The sequence below is a fragment of the Furipterus horrens genome, unplaced genomic scaffold (assembly GCF_987537825.1).
Source record: "Furipterus horrens unplaced genomic scaffold, mFurHor1.1.pri manual_scaffold_17, whole genome shotgun sequence".
In the NCBI taxonomy this organism is placed as follows: domain Eukaryota; kingdom Metazoa; phylum Chordata; class Mammalia; order Chiroptera; family Furipteridae; genus Furipterus; species Furipterus horrens.
The window spans coordinates 27909584-27925758 of record NW_028327187.1 but is presented as its reverse complement, the minus strand read 5'-3'; the positions used below and the strand labels follow the sequence as shown (position 1 = coordinate 27925758).

The following is a 16175-nucleotide window of genomic DNA, read 5'->3' as shown; positions in this document are numbered from 1 at the left end:
TTGAAGCCTGCTTTGACCCCTGCTCCCTCCTCCTGGCCACCTGAACCCTCCTAACCTTGCCTGGTTGGCCTATTCTCCTGGTATACCCCTCCCCTGCAAGCTATTCCTGTCCCAGGTTCTCTCAATGGAGCAATTTAATATTTACTTAGCTTTGCACACCCCTCTTCTCAGAGGATTTGAAATGTGGCCTCATGACATTTTCCCAAAGCCTCGGGGGCTGGCACTAAGGTGTGGACGGCTGGAGTAGCCAGGACTGGTGCTCCTGCTACCACTGCTGCTGCCACCTCCAGAGTCTCTAGGCTGGCAGCTGGCTCTGCATTCTCTGGTGGAGGGCAGTATTTCTGCTTTCAAGATGATTTTATGCCAGGTGAGAGCTGAGCAAGGGGCAGGGGTTGAGTATGTAACCAGCTTCTCTTTGCATGATCAGGAGAGGAAATAATGCAAATAAATAGCATCATTGGTGAACAGGGCTGAGGGCACTGCCACTTGTTTTACCTTGCCACCCCCCCCACACACACACATCATCCTTGACAAATCTAGTTGGAACATGCTTCTCCCCCATCCCAAGGCTGAGGATAAGTCTTGCTTTTCTGGTCTTGCAGGAGTTGATGTCAAGTATGTTTTCCCTTTCCCTCAGGCCCCCTTTCCTCCCCATCCTTGAGACCCCTGACTGCATCTCCAGCCCTTGGCTTCTCTTTACCATCATTTCTGTTTGTCACCAACAGTCAATGCCAGCAATGGAACCCTCCCACTTCTGCCAACTTAGCTGAATTTTAAAGGGAACAAGCCACCCCTTCCCCCCCCCCCCCCCAGTTAGCCACTTCCGGAGCCCTGACAAGGTAGGGAGAGGCCTGCAGTGATACCCCTTGCCTTTTTGATTCTCTTGCCCAAGGTATAATTTTGGAATCCATCAATGGTGCCCTGTTCCAGTGGGAGGGAGGAAGTTAGCAGGGCCCTCCTCATTCTCATGGGGCTTGACTGCAGGTGCCCAGACTGCGCATTGGCTATGGTGGCTGGTGAGGTGGACATTGGCTTTTTGGGGGGACTCAAGATGAGGGTTCCAAAGAAGGAAGGCAAAAACCCAGGACATCTACCTCCTCAGAGGCACAGAGAGCATGCCTGTCCTTGGCCCCCTAGGAACCTCATGGAGCACTTCTGCTGGAGCTTTATTCCTGCACCCATACCTTCCACTCGGCCACTCGTGCTATGGCTGCTGCCCAATTGTGTCTTCCCTAGGGCAGTGGGACACTCTTGCTGTACTCAAAGCACCACTTCCAGTGGATGTTTTTCTCTAACTTCACCTGCCCAGTCTGACCTACCTACCTTTCTTTCTTTCTTTCTTTCTTCCTTCCTTCCTTTCTCTTTCTTTCTTTCTTTCTTTCTTTCTTTCTTTCTTTCTTTCTTTCTTTCTTTCTTTCTTCCTTCCTTCCTTCCTTCCTTCCTTCCTTCCTTCCTTCCTTCCTTCCTTCCTTTCTTTCTTTCTTTCTTTCTTTCTTTTATTTTCTTTCTTTCTTCTCCTTTTATAGTCGCAGTGTATCATTTTCTAAGGTTCTTATCCAACAATTTAGAGAAGACCTTTTGAGCAGGTCAGGGTACAGTTAACTTTTCCCCCTTTGGGACCCAGCTGTCTGGCCTTCAGCCCTTCTCTCTGTGATATACCAACCTAAGTTTGGAGTCTGTGGCCTTGAAGGGGATGGGAGAGAATGCGGTGGTGCTGGGAAGTCAAAGGGGAGAGTGGGGAGTTGGCAGGGGTGGGACGCAGGCAGAGTAGAAAGGCAGGAAGAATGTGTTGGTTGGGACTCACTGGTACTCTACAAAGTGGGAAGAGGTACCCTGGAGGGAAAGAACTGCCCCCTCAGCACCCAGTGGCCTGGTGGCCTCGAATCAGTATCATTACATCTGCTCTAGGCAAGCCCATCAGGTGAATAGGTGATCAGTTAGATTTAGAACATGAAACAGTGTAGGTGGTTATTTGTTTTACGAAAGGATTACCCTTATGGTACCTGCAGCCTGCTTCCCTTATAGACTTAAAATAAGATTGTGTGTAAGAGAAGAGCAGTTTGCATGCCTTTTGACAGCTTCTGTGAATCACCTTTCCGAGCCTTTCTGGCAATTTGGCTCAGTACCTCCTAGATGGTTACTTTGAAGGGAAAGCTCTGGGGACAAGGAAAAGGTGCTGAGGTGTCTTTCACAGTCTTTCTGAGAGCCCTGGAAAACAGAATACATGACCCAAAGAGGGGAGTCTATAGCTATCAGATTGGGCTTCTTTGCAAGAACTTTCCAAGTTGGGTATGGAGGCTCCTGTTTGCAACCTGGACCCTCTAGCTCCTTGTGATTTCCCCTAAACCACAATAGGAAGCAAGACAGGAAGGTTTATGGAAACCCAGGAAGGCAGGGGGCATTCTGGGGAAGGTGCTGGCCCAAAGACCAGGCCTCATGTCCCTTCTCTGGTTGTGTCTCCCATGTTAGAAGAGCACCCCTTTCTGATGAGGAGTCCACGACAGGTGACTGTCAGCGCTTTGGATCTCAGGAGTTTTGTGTCAGCAGCAGTTTTTCCAAGGTAAGGGGCCTCCTGCCAAAGGGTGGAGCTGAACTACCCAGGTGATATACCCAGCTTGTCATCTTCAGAAAAGGGAAAGGAAGGGACAGGGTATTTCCCAGGAGTTGCTGTATGTGAGACGGAAATTGGCCAGCTGCACTTTGCTTCTGCTGAGACTCGGTTGGTTGAGTTGCAAAGAGGACCAGTGGTTGCCTCTCCCAGGCCTTGGGACGCTTGCATGATCCAAAGGGCTACTAAGATGGGTATGTTGTTTTGTCATTGTAGGTGGAGCTCACAGCAGTTGGAAGTGGCAGCAATGCCCGGGGGGCAGACCCAGATGTCAGTGCAACAGAAAAACTTGGGCACAAGTCAGAAGACAAGCCGGAGAACTCCCAGCAGAAAATGGACTATGCTGGGAATGTGGCAGAGGCTGATGGCCTCTTAGTGCCCCTGAACAGCCCAGGAGACGCACTCAAGCTTTCCTCTCCTGACTGCACTGAGGCTGGCAACAGCAGGGCTGACTGCTCCTGGACTCCCCTCAGCGCACAAATGAGCAAACAGGTGGACTGCTCGCCCTCCGGGGTAAAGGTTTTGGATTCTCGGCATGGTGTTGGGGAGAAAAATACTTTCATTTTGGCAACTCTGGGAACTGGAGCACCCGTGGAGGGAACCCTGCCTCTGGTTACCACTAACTTTAGTACGCTGCCAGCACCTGTATGCCCCCCTGCTCCCACTTCTGCCTCCGCCCCCCCATCTGTTCCAGATCCATTCCAGGTTTCCCTCTCTATCCCCACCCCAGTGCCCCATTCAGGGCTAGTTCCTGTCCAGGTTGCCACTTCGGTTCCAGCTTCTTCCCCTCCCTTAGCACCAGCCCCAGCTCTGGCTCCGGCACCACCATCAGTGCCCAAGCTCATCTCTGATTCAAATACCCTCTCTGTTTCAGCCTCAGTCCTGGTGCCCGTGCCAGCTTCTGTTCCTCCTTCAGGCACTGTTACCCTGTCAGCTCCAGCCCCTGCCACTATTTCAGTCCCAGTTTCAGCTTCCTTAGCCTTGATCCAGGCTCCTGTGGCCCCTTCCGCGCCAACCCTGGTCCTCACGCCGGTCCCCACTCCAGTTCTGGCTCCCATGCCTGCGTCCACACCTCCAGCAGCTCCCGGCCCTCCTTCAGTGCCGATGGCCACTCCAACCCCATCCTCTGGTCCACCTTCCACACCCACCCTCATCCCTGCCTTTGCTCCTACACCGGTCCCTGCACCCACCCCAGCCCCAATCTTTACTCCAGCCCCCACGCCCATGCCGGCTGCCACGCCAACTGTCATTCCCACGTCTGCACCCATCCCAGCCTCCTTTAGTTTGAGTCGAGTGTGTTTTCCTGCAGCTCAGGCACCAGCTATGCAAAAAGTCCCTCTGTCCTTTCAGCCAGGGACAGTACTGACATCAAGCCAGCCGCTGGTATATATCCCACCTCCGAGCTGTGGGCAGCCTCTCAGTGTGGCCACACTGCCAACCACTCTGGGGGTCTCCTCAACTCTTACACTCCCTGTCCTACCATCCTACCTACAGGACAGGTGTCTCCCTGGTGTGCTGGCCTCCCCAGAGCTACGGTCTTACCCATATGCATTTTCTGTAGCCCGGCCTCTGACTTCAGATTCTAAGCTGGTCTCTCTGGAGGTGAACAGGCTTCCGTGTGCTTCCCCATCCAGCAGCACCAACACCCAGCCTGCGACTGATGGGGTCCCTGGACCATTGGTAGATACTTCCCTCACCGCTGCTTCTGCCAAGGTGCTTCCAACGCCACAGCCTTTGCTGCCAGCCCCCAGTGTGAGCTCAGCCCCACTGCACCCCGCCAAGATAGCCGAGCAGCAAACAGAAGGGACTTCCGTCACTTTCTCTCCCCTCAAGTCACCTCCACAGCTGGAGCGAGAGATGGCATCTCCACCCGAGTGCAGCGAGATGCCCCTTGACCTCTCCTCTAAGTCCAATCGCCAGAAGCTTCCATTACCGAACCAACGCAAGACACCCCCCATGCCCGTGTTGACCCCTGTACACACCAGCAGCAAGGCCCTCCTCTCCACGGTCCTATCTAGGTCTCAGCGCACAGCCCAGGCTGCTGGCAGCAATGTCACCTCATGCTTGGGTTCCACCACCTCACCCTTTGTCATCTTCCCTGAGATTGTGAGGAATGGGGACCCAAGCACCTGGGTGAAGAACTCAACTGCACTGATTAGCACCATTCCTGGCACCTATGTGGGAGTGGCCAACCCAGTGCCTGCTTCCCTGCTGCTGAACAAAGAGCCCAACCTGGGCCTCAATCGAGACCCCCGCCATCTCCCCAAGCAGGAACCTATTTCCATAATTGATCAAGGAGAGCCTAAGAGCACTGGTGCTTCCTGTGGCAAAAAGGGCAGCCAGGCTGGGACTGAGGGACAGCCAAGCACAGTCAAACGTCACACCCCAGCCCGTATCGCCCCTGGGCTGCCAGGCTGCCAAAGCAAGGAGCTTTCTTTATGGAAGCCCACGGGGCTAGCAAATATTTACCCACGGTGTTCAGTCAACGGGAAACCCACCAGCACCCAGGTCCTGCCTGTTGGGTGGTCACCATACCACCAAACATCTCTGCTTTCCATTGGCATTTCCAGTGTCGGACAGCTGACCCCCAGTCAGGGGGTGCCCAACAGGCCCACCAGCGTTGTTTCTGAGTTTTCCAGTGTGTCATCTATTGGCCCCAGTGAAGCTATGCATGGACTTCCTGAGGGACAGCCACGGCCTGGGGGCCCTTTTGCTCCAGAGCAGGACACTGGTGCAAAGAACAAAACTTGCCGGATTGCTGCTAAGCCTTATGAAGAACAAGTCAACCCTGTCCTTGTGACTCTCAGCCCTCAGACAGGGACTCTAGCGCTATCTGTTCAGCCTAGCAGTGGAGACATAAGAGTGAGTCAAGGGCCTGAGGAATCAGAGAGCCACCTCTGCTCTGACAGCACTCCTAAGACAGAAGGCCCTCAGGGGACTTGTGGTCTGAAGCTGGCAGGAGACACAAAACCTAAGAACCAAGTGCTGGCCACCTACATGTCTCATGAGCTGGTCCTGGCCACCCCCCAGAACCTGCGCAAGATGCCCGAGCTGCCTTTGCTACCTCATGACAGCCGCCCCAAGGAACTCATTTTGGATGTGGTCCCAAGCAGCAAAAGGGGCTCCAGCACAGAGCTTTCACAGCTTGGAAGCCAGGTTGACCTGGGGCGGGTAAAAATGGAGAAGGTGGATGGTGATGTTGTCTTCAATTTATCCACCTGCTTCCAGGCTGATGGCCTCCCAGCAGCTCCCCAGAGGGTCCAAGCCGAAGTTCAGAGTAAGGCTGGGCAAGCTCGAGTGAAACAGGAAAGCGTAGGGGTCTTTGCTTGCAAGAACAAGTGGCAGCCAGATTCGGTGGTGACCGATGATGGGGTGACTGAATCTCTGTCACCTAAGAAAATGAAGTGTGACAATGACAAGGATGGTGAGGATCAGCAGCCACAAGCCAAGGTCATAGCCCGGAGTTCTCATGGACCCAAGGTGAGTACTGGGCTGAGGTGAGTACAGGGTTGAGAGCAGGGCTGAGACACCAATGATCTGCTTTGTCCTGCCATTGTCAACTTTGTTTATCTGTGGCAATGTTCTTAAGTAGCTCCATGGACTGATCTGATTGGAAGGCTCATATAAAGTGGATAATGACCTGCTGTCCCCTTTCTTAGTCACATTCTACATATATGGTATTTTAGCATGGGGAGGGGCTGGTTGCATTTTGTAGGATGTGGAAAATTATTTGGTCCCTGAGGTGAGGGAAGCTATTGTCCCAGATGATGTTGGGAAGTGGAAGACAGTATTGGTGAGGGGTATCAATAACAGGCCCTTCTCAGCATAACCATTCTTCCTTTTCCTTTTCTGAGATGACTGCTGGCCTTGAGAACTTGGGGCCCAGGGAGGGAAGGGGCCTTTGACAGGGTTGTTCTTTGCACCACTGCAGGAGCCTGCTCAGAATTTGCTTGGAGCTTAGTGCAGCTAGAGCTAATTTGGCTTCTGAGTTCATCCACCAGTTCTCTACCACTATCCCCAATGCTTAGGGTGGCAACTTTGGGGTTCTGCTCCCTGGAAATTTGGTGTGCAAGGCAGGTGGGCATCTGGACCTGGGTTCTTAATAGGCTAAAGATGGTGGCAGGGTTTTAGGCAAAAAGATGGGCCAAGAGGATTCTACTCAAATCCAGTGGTCCTCTGGGGTGATCCAAAGGCTATTGGTGATCCAAGGAGATTCTTGAAGCAGTTAAGGCTAGGGCTTGTTCAAAACATGGAGGAATTTGAAGTTATGTTAAGCAGCCTTCAAATTGGGTGTTGATACACATCGATGAATAGATTAGTAGCCAGAGCACCATGGATTTGTTTGTGGCAGAAGCTCTTCTTCTTTTTTGGATTATAAAGTGCTTTGAGAAGTGATGAGAGCTGTGGACCCTGTCCCTAGAAACATGACCTCAAAATTTTGCCAATAATTTCAGGGAGTTCATTGTCCCACTCCCTCCCCAAAGCCCACCCATGGACTCCAGGTTAAGAACCTTGGGGGTAGAGTTTGGGTGGGCTTTAGTCAGTGACCTCACAACTACTTCTGTGTAGCAGAGACATACCAAGTAGGAACACACGTCACGACATAGTAGAGCATTTGCTCAGGTAATTGCAATCTGCCCTTGGTGGTAATAAGAATAATAATAATTCTGTCATAGTTGTTACCATGTTGAACTCCTACTATGTATACCAAGAGTTTCCTATATACATTGACTTAATCCTTACAGTAACCTTATAAGCTAAATGCTACACCCAATTCACAGATAAGAAAATGAAGGAAACAGACTGAGTGGCTAAGTTACCCAAGGTTATATAGCTACTAAATGGCAGAGCTGAAACTCAGACTCAGATCTCATTGGCTCCAAAGTTCATGTTCATTTCAGGTGTAGCATACTATCTTCCACCCTCCTTTATATATAGCTATTTCACTGACCGCTTAGTAAGTGCTTGTTGAGCGGCTTCTGCATTCCAGTCTATCCTGGGCAGTAGGACTACATTGTCTAGAGGGCCATATAGCATTTTGGTGAGGAGTGTGCTCTCTGAAGCTAGGCACAGTGCCTGCCTGAATTTGAATCTTAGCCCTACGTCTTCGCTGAGTGATGTCAGTCAAGTTACTTAATCTCTCTGGCTCTCAGTTTTCTCATATGTACAATGAGACAATAATAGTGCTTATTCTGAGAAAAATAACAGTGCCTTACTCGTAGGCCTGTGTAAAGATTAAAGGAGATGATGATGTGAAATGTCTGAAATAGGCAAATTGATAGAGACAAAAAGTAGATCAGCGGTTGCCTAAGGTTGGTGGGGATGGGGAATTGGGGAGTGAGTGCATCATGGGGTTCTGGAACTAGACAGTAGTGGTGGTTAACATAACTCTGTGACTGTATTAAAAACAATTGAATTGTAAACTAAATAAAGGAATTGTATGTTGTATCTCAATAAATTATATGTCAACAAAGCTGTTGTTAAAAAAAAAAGATTAAATGAGGTGATATTCATAAATACTGAGAACAGTGCCTGGCACATAGTAAGTGCTCAGTGAGTGGTAGCGGTCACTGTTATTATTGCCAACAAAATTGACATGGTCCCTACTCTCATGGAGCTTATGTTTTGCAGATGACTTGATGACAGGCAGGCACTGCCTCTTCCTATATTGGATGAGCAGTTGACTGGGTCCACTGACAGACGCAGAGGACAGAGAGTAGTTACAGGATCAGGGGCCTTAAAGCAGCCCTTAGTGGTGGCCTGTAATGATTTAATAAATGTCCACTTTTCAGGAGAGCAAATAGCTTAGACCTTTCTTTTCTTATGTTCTATTTTCCTGAGAAAGAAACCATTGATAAGCAAACTATGATCGGGGTTTAATTTAAAACAGCACCTTTCACGGCATGGCCAAGAATGAGAAGAGTCGCCTGTCTCTAACACCACCTGCCCCAGGGCCTCGCAGAATCCTAAAGGGCCTTTGAAATCATCAGAAAAGAAAGAGTTCTGCTTCATCTGGCTCTGGGAGTATTTAATTGTCTTCTTATTCTTTGTAAAAAATTTTGGAAAACCTTTCAAAATTCTGCTCACCAGAACATTCATCTTACACAGTGGCCCTGCCCTTCCAACATTTTGCCTAAGTTGGGGCACACAGTTTTTACTCTCAGTGCTGCCCCCACAGAAGATACAGACAGAAATCCCTTCTAGATGTTGTAGTTGTTTCTGTCTGTCTTTGGAAGTAAAAGTTAATGATCTGCACTTGAAAGAGCCAGCTAAAAAATGATATTCAGAAATGTCCAGAATAGGCAAATCAGTAGAGACAGGTTCAAATTTACATGTCCTATTTAGGACATGTTCAAAATCATGTGCATAGAACTTTATTCCCCCTGACTTAAATAGTTTTCTCTGGCCATACCTGAAAGTCAGATTTTAAGCAGCAGTTCCCCATTTTCCTTCCTCCTCAATTTTTTTCTCGTAATACTTTGGTTTGTAGGAACTGGCAGCAAGCAAAGTGGGCACTTGAATAAGAAGCAGGAGGAGTTAGTGAAATAGTTGGAATCCCTGGAATTTGATGAGAAATGGTGACTTTCCTGTCCATGGACAATTGAGATCCCACTTCCCCTGGGAAATTTTCCATCAATAAGATATCTGCCATCTTCTTAGCTGGAGCTAGATAGTGATAACCTTCTAGGAGGCAGCATATGTGTCTGCTTCAGGAGAAAACAACTCATTCTTCCTGGGGCTTGCTTTCATTAAGACATTTTCCTTATTCTGCATTCCCTGAATACTAGAATACTAGAAATCCCTACCTTGCCCTATTTCTTATTTGGTGTTATGGAGAGACCTCAAAGCTTGTGAGACTATGTGACTGTTAGGCTGGGAATTTTCTTATGGATTGTAGGCACAAACACGGTGCCTATGTGATGCTTCAAACAGTAGGTGTAAGCTGAGCTGAGCAAAGCAGTTGAGGACACAAGTAGGGAAGTAGAAGAGTGAGAGTTGATGTGAAGTGGCACAGGCTGGGAGCCAGGAGCATTGGGTCTTAGTCCCAGGGGCCACTTTGCCACTATAAGCACAAATAATCTAACATGCAGGTTTGCCTGGTCAGTGGCAACCCTTGGGTGAGTGGATGCTGTGGGTTATGTGTTGCCCTGGGCAAATAATTTAAGTTCTTAGCTTGGAGCCTTAGTTTCCTTGTCTGTTCAATGGGGATGATTTTAGCTTCCCTCTCAGGGTTGTTGGGGAGATCAAATCAAATAATAGTGAGAGAGAGTATTTTGAAAAGTTGGAAGTGCTTCAGAGTATAAAGTGGCTTTATTAATAATGCCTGGGCCTTTTCCATGTCTTTCCTAAGTGTGGGGGGGATTTGAATTGCTGCTACATCATGCTTTTCTTCTTGCCTTAGTTAAATCTGCTCTTTTCTGGAATTAATTTGCACGTGAAAATAGATAATTATTCTTGAGTTGGCCCATACAACGAATTGTTTTCAGTTGTTGGTGTCAGTATTGTTTTCAGTGAAGTTATATGAACAATGTAGTCACCCAACTTGCAGAAGAGGCATTTTTGTTTTCTTCCTGCCTATTACTGTTTGGGTATAGAGTATGGGGCCTGACTTTGCACCTTTTAAAATGACTTTTGAGAGTTTATTCAGCATGTGAATGCAGATTCTGTAGACCTGTTTAAAATGATGGGGTGTGAATGTCTATGAGGATTAGCTAGAGCACAGGATTCAGTTCAAAAAACCCCTGTAGCCCACTGTGGAAGGCAGCAAGCGGCCCCTTCCCACAGCTCCCACCTGGGCAGCTCCTGCGCATGTGTCAGAACTGGGGCACAGGGCTCAGCATTAGGGAACTTTCTTAAGAAGCAAAACTGACCTCAGACCTGACCCTCTCTGCCTCTCCACAGTGCCGGAAGCCACCTAGTGACTCCCAGGAACTCACCAAGAAAAGCCCCAGGGGGGCATCAGATTCAGGAAAAGAGCACAATGGAGTCAGGGTAAAGCACAAGCACCGGAAGCCTGCCAAGCCGGAGTCCCAGTCTCCAGGAAAACGAGCAGATGGCCAAGAAGAAGGTAGGGCCCTGGTCCTGATCCTCTGGGCTGGGCTGCCGAGGGATTGTTCTGGCAGGCCAGGAGAAGGGGCTCTGAGACTGACCAAAAAGTGAGATTTCCTCACTCTGTAAGGAGGATATAATTGACACCTCTGAAATCAAAGGCAAGAGAGGAGAGAGAGGTGGCTTATTTGCCTCATCCTGGTTGCTAGAATAAGGCATACTTTGAAGACCAAAAGAGGTGGTTTCCAAACAGACAAAAGTCAGTTCTGCAACAGATTAGTCAAGCCATTACTCTGCAATAAGTCTAGGCTCAGAGAAGAAATGGGTTCAGGGGGGATTGAGACAGAACAGCAGAATGGGAGTTCATTACATTGTTTTTCTTCGCCTTTGGTATATTTGAAAAGTCCCAATACAAAAGGTTAAAAATTAATAGCCAGCTAGCTAGAAGGGTCAAGGGTTTAGAGAAATTCTAAACCCTTATTATTTAGGGACACAGAAGATGTTTGAAGTGGGAAGGTGTGTTCTTAACCTGTATGCTCTGCCACTAGTAGTTCCTTGGTGCCCTCATCAGACAGAGAAACCCAAGTATTTCTGCCCACAGTAGCCTGTGTTCATGGCCTTGCCCGTCTGACACGATCTGCCTCTTTTCTAGTCTGTTCTTACATAGCAGTTACCCTCTGTCTGCTGCTTCCTGTTCCCTTCTTCCTGCCTCGCTCAATACTCTTAAGATTCATTGAGGTTGCCCTTCTCTGGGACCTGCTCCAGCTCTGTTAGAACTTTGTGAAGGTGCAGTAGCCACACAGTCATACAGGCAGCCTGGCCTTCTACTTTCTGGCATGCTGGCAAATCCATTCAATGCACTGCCTTTTTTGGTGTCAGCAAAAATGACCCAACTCCCAGTTTTCAAAAACCACTGGGAAATGCTCCTTCTGTAAAAGAGATACATAGGTGGTAGCAGCATAGGGGGAGCTGATAACTGAAACCCAGGGAAAACACAGACCCTCCCTTCATTTTCTCATCTGAGCCTCTCAGGGGGGCTTTCTAGTCCTTAGACTCTGATTGTGACATTTCTGCCTTCTACCCTGAAACCACACATTACTTCAGGTTCCTTGGAGAAGAAAGCAAAGAGCAGTTTCCGTGACTTCATCCCCGTGGTTCTGAGCACCCGGACGCGCAGTCAGTCTGGTGAGTGAGTCTGAGGCTGTGGTCCATCTTGACACTGCCAAGAGAGGTAGAAATCTGGCCAAGTGATTTTGCCATTGGCCCAGGTGGAGAGTTGGGAATTTGTTTCACTGTGCCAAGATGCCCAGCTCCTGGTAGAGACAAGAGAGCCCAGGGTGGGGATGGGGGGAAGAATTGCATAAGATTTTAGGACTATTTACTTAGATTTTCAGAACGGGGATTTGACATCTTTTGTTGGCAGCCAATGGTAGAAAGAGGAAAGGCCTGTGCCACTTAGGAAAATTGACTTGATTCCAAGCTTTGGCATCTCATTATTATTGGGGCCAATCTTAGGCAGACATTTAATTTTTGGGCCTCCTATCTTATTGCCCTGTATGGCAGACATCATTAAAAATGGAAATGGTCATTGAGTGGTCAGGGTTAGCAGAATTTGTCCCCTGAATTTGTATTGGTCAACGCATAGTGTTTATAACAGGATAGCCCTTTCTAGCCACTGCAGTTGTCTGCTAGCAGCCATGTTGGTACATAGTGCTGGAAATGGTTGCCCTGGTTCACCCACATTTTCATGCAAAGTGATAGAATGGGAAAGCAGGGCACAGTGTAAACTCAGTTATCTGACATTACATTAACTGGCACCTCAGCACGTAGAGAGCGCAGTGGTAATTGGGGCTCATAGTGACAGCCTGGAGGCCTCACAAAATCCCGAAGTGTCCTCTGAATCATCGAAGAGTGATTACATTGCGGCCGGTGCCATTTTAGTGTTAAACACGTTGTACTGCATTTGATTCTTTGGAAATTGGTGATTCTTGTGTGATCTCTATGGTGATTCTGTATTAACCAGAATATTAGATTAACTAGAACACTCCGTTCCCTGCCTGATCTGTATAATGGCAAGTTTGCTTGATACTTGCTATCTTCAAGTGGTCTGACTGACTTGAAGCTTTGATCAAGGGCCACTGTTTGCCTCAAACCATTTCTTTCTTCTGCTGACCTCACTTGGCTTTGGAGATTGTTGAGTGAACAGCCAAGGCTTGGGAGAAATAGGGTGGTGTCTCAGATCTGCTTCTCAGGGAGATGTCAGATCCCCTGTAGTGATAGACTGGGCCAATTTAGAATTGTACTTTTGTTGTTAGCAGAATTTAAGGAAGGAGTAGGGAAGAAGATGGCCTCTTGGCAAAAGGTGGCTGAGGAGGGCAGGAAAGGTACCATCATCCTGGGGCGGTGGGGAGAGGAGGGGTAAATGCTTTGCCAGCAGTGAGAAACAGCTGCATCAGGGACAGGGGGAGGTACCCTTGTCCACTCAATGGGAGGTGAGGTCAATTAAGGGAAGAGAGACTGGCTGAGGAGCATTTAGGTGGGACAAACCCAGGCTGTGTCACAGGAAAGGAACTCCTTCTTGCTTCACTTTTCCTGAGACTTTTTTCGTGTGTGTGTGTGTGTGTGTGTGTGTGTGTGACGTATCTGTTTCTTTAGGGTGGCTCTGTCAGCGAGATTGGTGGTCACATAATGAGCAGGAGCGGGGATACACCATGACAGTCTGCCCTCCCTTTCTCCTAAACCCCAATATCCCAAAAGGCAGGGACCTGTGACCCTCTCCTGCTCCCTCACAAAATGCTTGGCACCTTGTAAGCACTAAGTAAGACTTTGTGGAATAGAAAAAAGTGGCAATGTGGATGAGGAAGGGTGTGTGGTTTGGATACTCAATAATTGTGTGATATATTAGTCTCTGTAAAGTGCTTATAGGCAGATTATCTCCTTTGAGCCTCAAAACAGTCCTTTGAGGTCAGTAAGGCAGAGAACAGTATCCCTATTTCTAGATGAGGAAACAAGTGAAAGAACTTTTCCTACAGCATAGAGCTAATAACTGGCAGAACCTGAGCTTGAACCTAGACCTTCAAACTCCTAATCCAGGACACTTGCTTCAACACCATACTTTGTCCTTTGAAAAGGTACCTGACCACCTTTTGTACTTCTGTCTACAGGAAGCATCTGTAGCTCCTTTGCTGGAATGGCGGACAGTGACATGGGAAGCCAGGAAGTCTTCCCCACAGAGGAGGAAGAGGAGGTGACTCCCACCCCAGCTAAGCGTCGGAAGGTGAGAAAGACCCAACGAGACACCCAATATCGCAGCCACCATGCCCAGGATAAGACTCTGTTGAGCCAGGGCCGCAGGCACCTGTGGCGAGCCCGAGAAATGCCCTGGAGGACAGAGGCTGCCCGACAAATGTGGGACACCAATGAGGAGGAGGAGGAGGAAGATGAGGAGGAAGGTCTGGTGAAGAGAAAGAAACGGAGACGGCAGAAGAACCGAAAATATCAGACTGGAGAGTACCTGACTGAGCAAGAAGAAGAGCAGCGGCGGAAAGGGAGAGCAGGTAAGGCCAACAAGGGGGTGCTGCCCCAGTGAGCGGCTGTCACCCATCCCCAAGTCACAGTGACTTTGGCTGCTGGGGTGCCCTTGGGTATCTTGGGTGTTCCCACCTCTGCCTTCTCTACTCCTGCCAAAGGCCTCTGCACCCACGGAAACCTGGTGCTATGAGCTCCAGCTGCCAGAGGGGGTCTTTCAAGGCCAGTCTGAGATTTTAGCTTGGGGTTGAGATTGAGTTTGGACTGACCTGCAGGTGAGCGGAGGGCACATAGGCCCAAGCCCTCCAATTTCTTATAAAAGTCAACCTGTGGGCAAGGCCACAGTGACATCTGGCATGGTACAACTCAATACCAATGCCTTTGCTGGTTGCCTTGAGGGAGTCAGGTCTTTAGGGAAGCTGGGCTTGCTCTCCTAGAATTCTGGGTTCAAGAAGAAAGAGGGCATTAATTGGCTTTTCTGGGATGTCTCCCAGAAAATAAACCATAATGGTTTTCTCAACCTAGCAGAACTTCAAGTAGAAGTAGGTACAACTTTGCTTTCTCCCTTAAAGCCACCAAGGCTATTAAGAGGCAGAGTAAAGCTTTCAGGTGACCCGAGGTGGCATTATTTTGTTGGACCTGAATTGGAAAAGCAGGCAGCCCAAGGAGAAAGCCAGACTTTGTTTGGCCACATGTGTAATCATGGAGGCATAGCTTGTCACCTAGCTAATATCAGTATGTTTTGCTAAATGCTGTTCAGTAGCATTCCTACAGTAGCATTCCTATAATGCATTTCTACATAAGCCAAAACAAACAAACAAACATTTCTCTGGGCTCCAAAAAACACCTCTGTCTCTTACTCTATCTCTGACCTCCGCTCTTGAAGCAACAATTGATTGTCTCCTGTAATGTATTCGTCCTAAGCTACTGGTAAAGACCTGTGGTTTCCTGATTAGTGAAAACTGAATAACCACATACAGGGTAGGTAGTAGATACTGGAGTTGCTATAATGCAAAGAAGGCTAAACCTCACTTCTGGCTCTGTTTAGAGACATATATGATATATCCATCCCTACATTTATTAGAGTAATTGAGCTAATTTTCATCAACTATGTGAAACAATGGGGATAATTTTTTTTTCCTTTTTTTCTGCCAGAGCCGTAATGGATTGGTCAGGAATGAGTTGTCAAACCATTGGCCTTAGCCACTTGTGTTAGGATGAAGAGGAGCTTTTGTATCACCAATCTTCTACAGTGAAGGCTAGTTTCCTAGATGCTTGGGAGCTTCTTATTGAACCTATGGGCTTTTGAAATCATAAGAACCTTTGAGGTTACCTGGTCCAGTTTTCCACCCAATACAGAGATCTCCACAGCACTCTTGGCAGGTAGCCTTTCCTTAAACAGCTCCAGGAACATGGAGAACACCACTTTAGTAAGGCCTCCTGTTTGACTTGGGGGCAGCTCCAGTTGTTGGAAAGTGGGTCATTCTCCCTCCATCTATATGTCTATGAGTTTCCAATTGAGGCTTTTGGCTTTGGCATATGATCTGGTCAGCTTCCTCCAGATCTGATGGTGGCATCTTCATGAAGGAATTGCCTGGCAAACATCTCTCTTCTCAAAAAACTCTGATCCCTCCTATTACTACTACCTATTTTTCAGGTGGATGTCAGAGAGTCAGGCAGAGGCCAAACTAGACAGGTCACCTTACTCCTGTCTGAGCTTCATGGCCTTTCCTTTGGTCCTGGGCTTGTGTTTTCTCCCTTTTTAACCTGCAAAGGAGATAGGAAGAGCCACTCCCACTCACACAGCTACTACCTCCACTCTGTTCCTTTCTGTGCTACTAGGAAGCCCTTGCTCTACCACAGATGAGTAAACTCCAGAGCCTGCCCTGCCCTGGGTAACAGGGTAGGGGCTGCTGCTTTTTCTGTGGCATTGAATGCTGTAATACAACTTCCCCCTATTTCCTGAGGTTCTCACAAGGCACAGTTCTGT

At 48.5% G+C, this 16175-nt stretch overlaps 1 protein-coding gene across 1 annotated transcript in view; it reads left to right on the top strand.

Moving 5' to 3' along the window:
* Window positions 1-16175, top strand: part of BCORL1 (BCL6 corepressor like 1) — a 43734-nt gene that overhangs the window by 4530 nt on the left and 23029 nt on the right. The window contains exons 3-7 of the mRNA XM_090265245.1: window positions 2470-2560; window positions 2825-6088; window positions 10511-10676; window positions 11762-11842; window positions 13822-14214. Of these exons, the coding sequence (XP_090121371.1) occupies window positions 2470-2560; window positions 2825-6088; window positions 10511-10676; window positions 11762-11842; window positions 13822-14214 (3995 nt within the window). The remainder of the gene's footprint in view (window positions 1-2469; window positions 2561-2824; window positions 6089-10510; window positions 10677-11761; window positions 11843-13821; window positions 14215-16175) is intronic.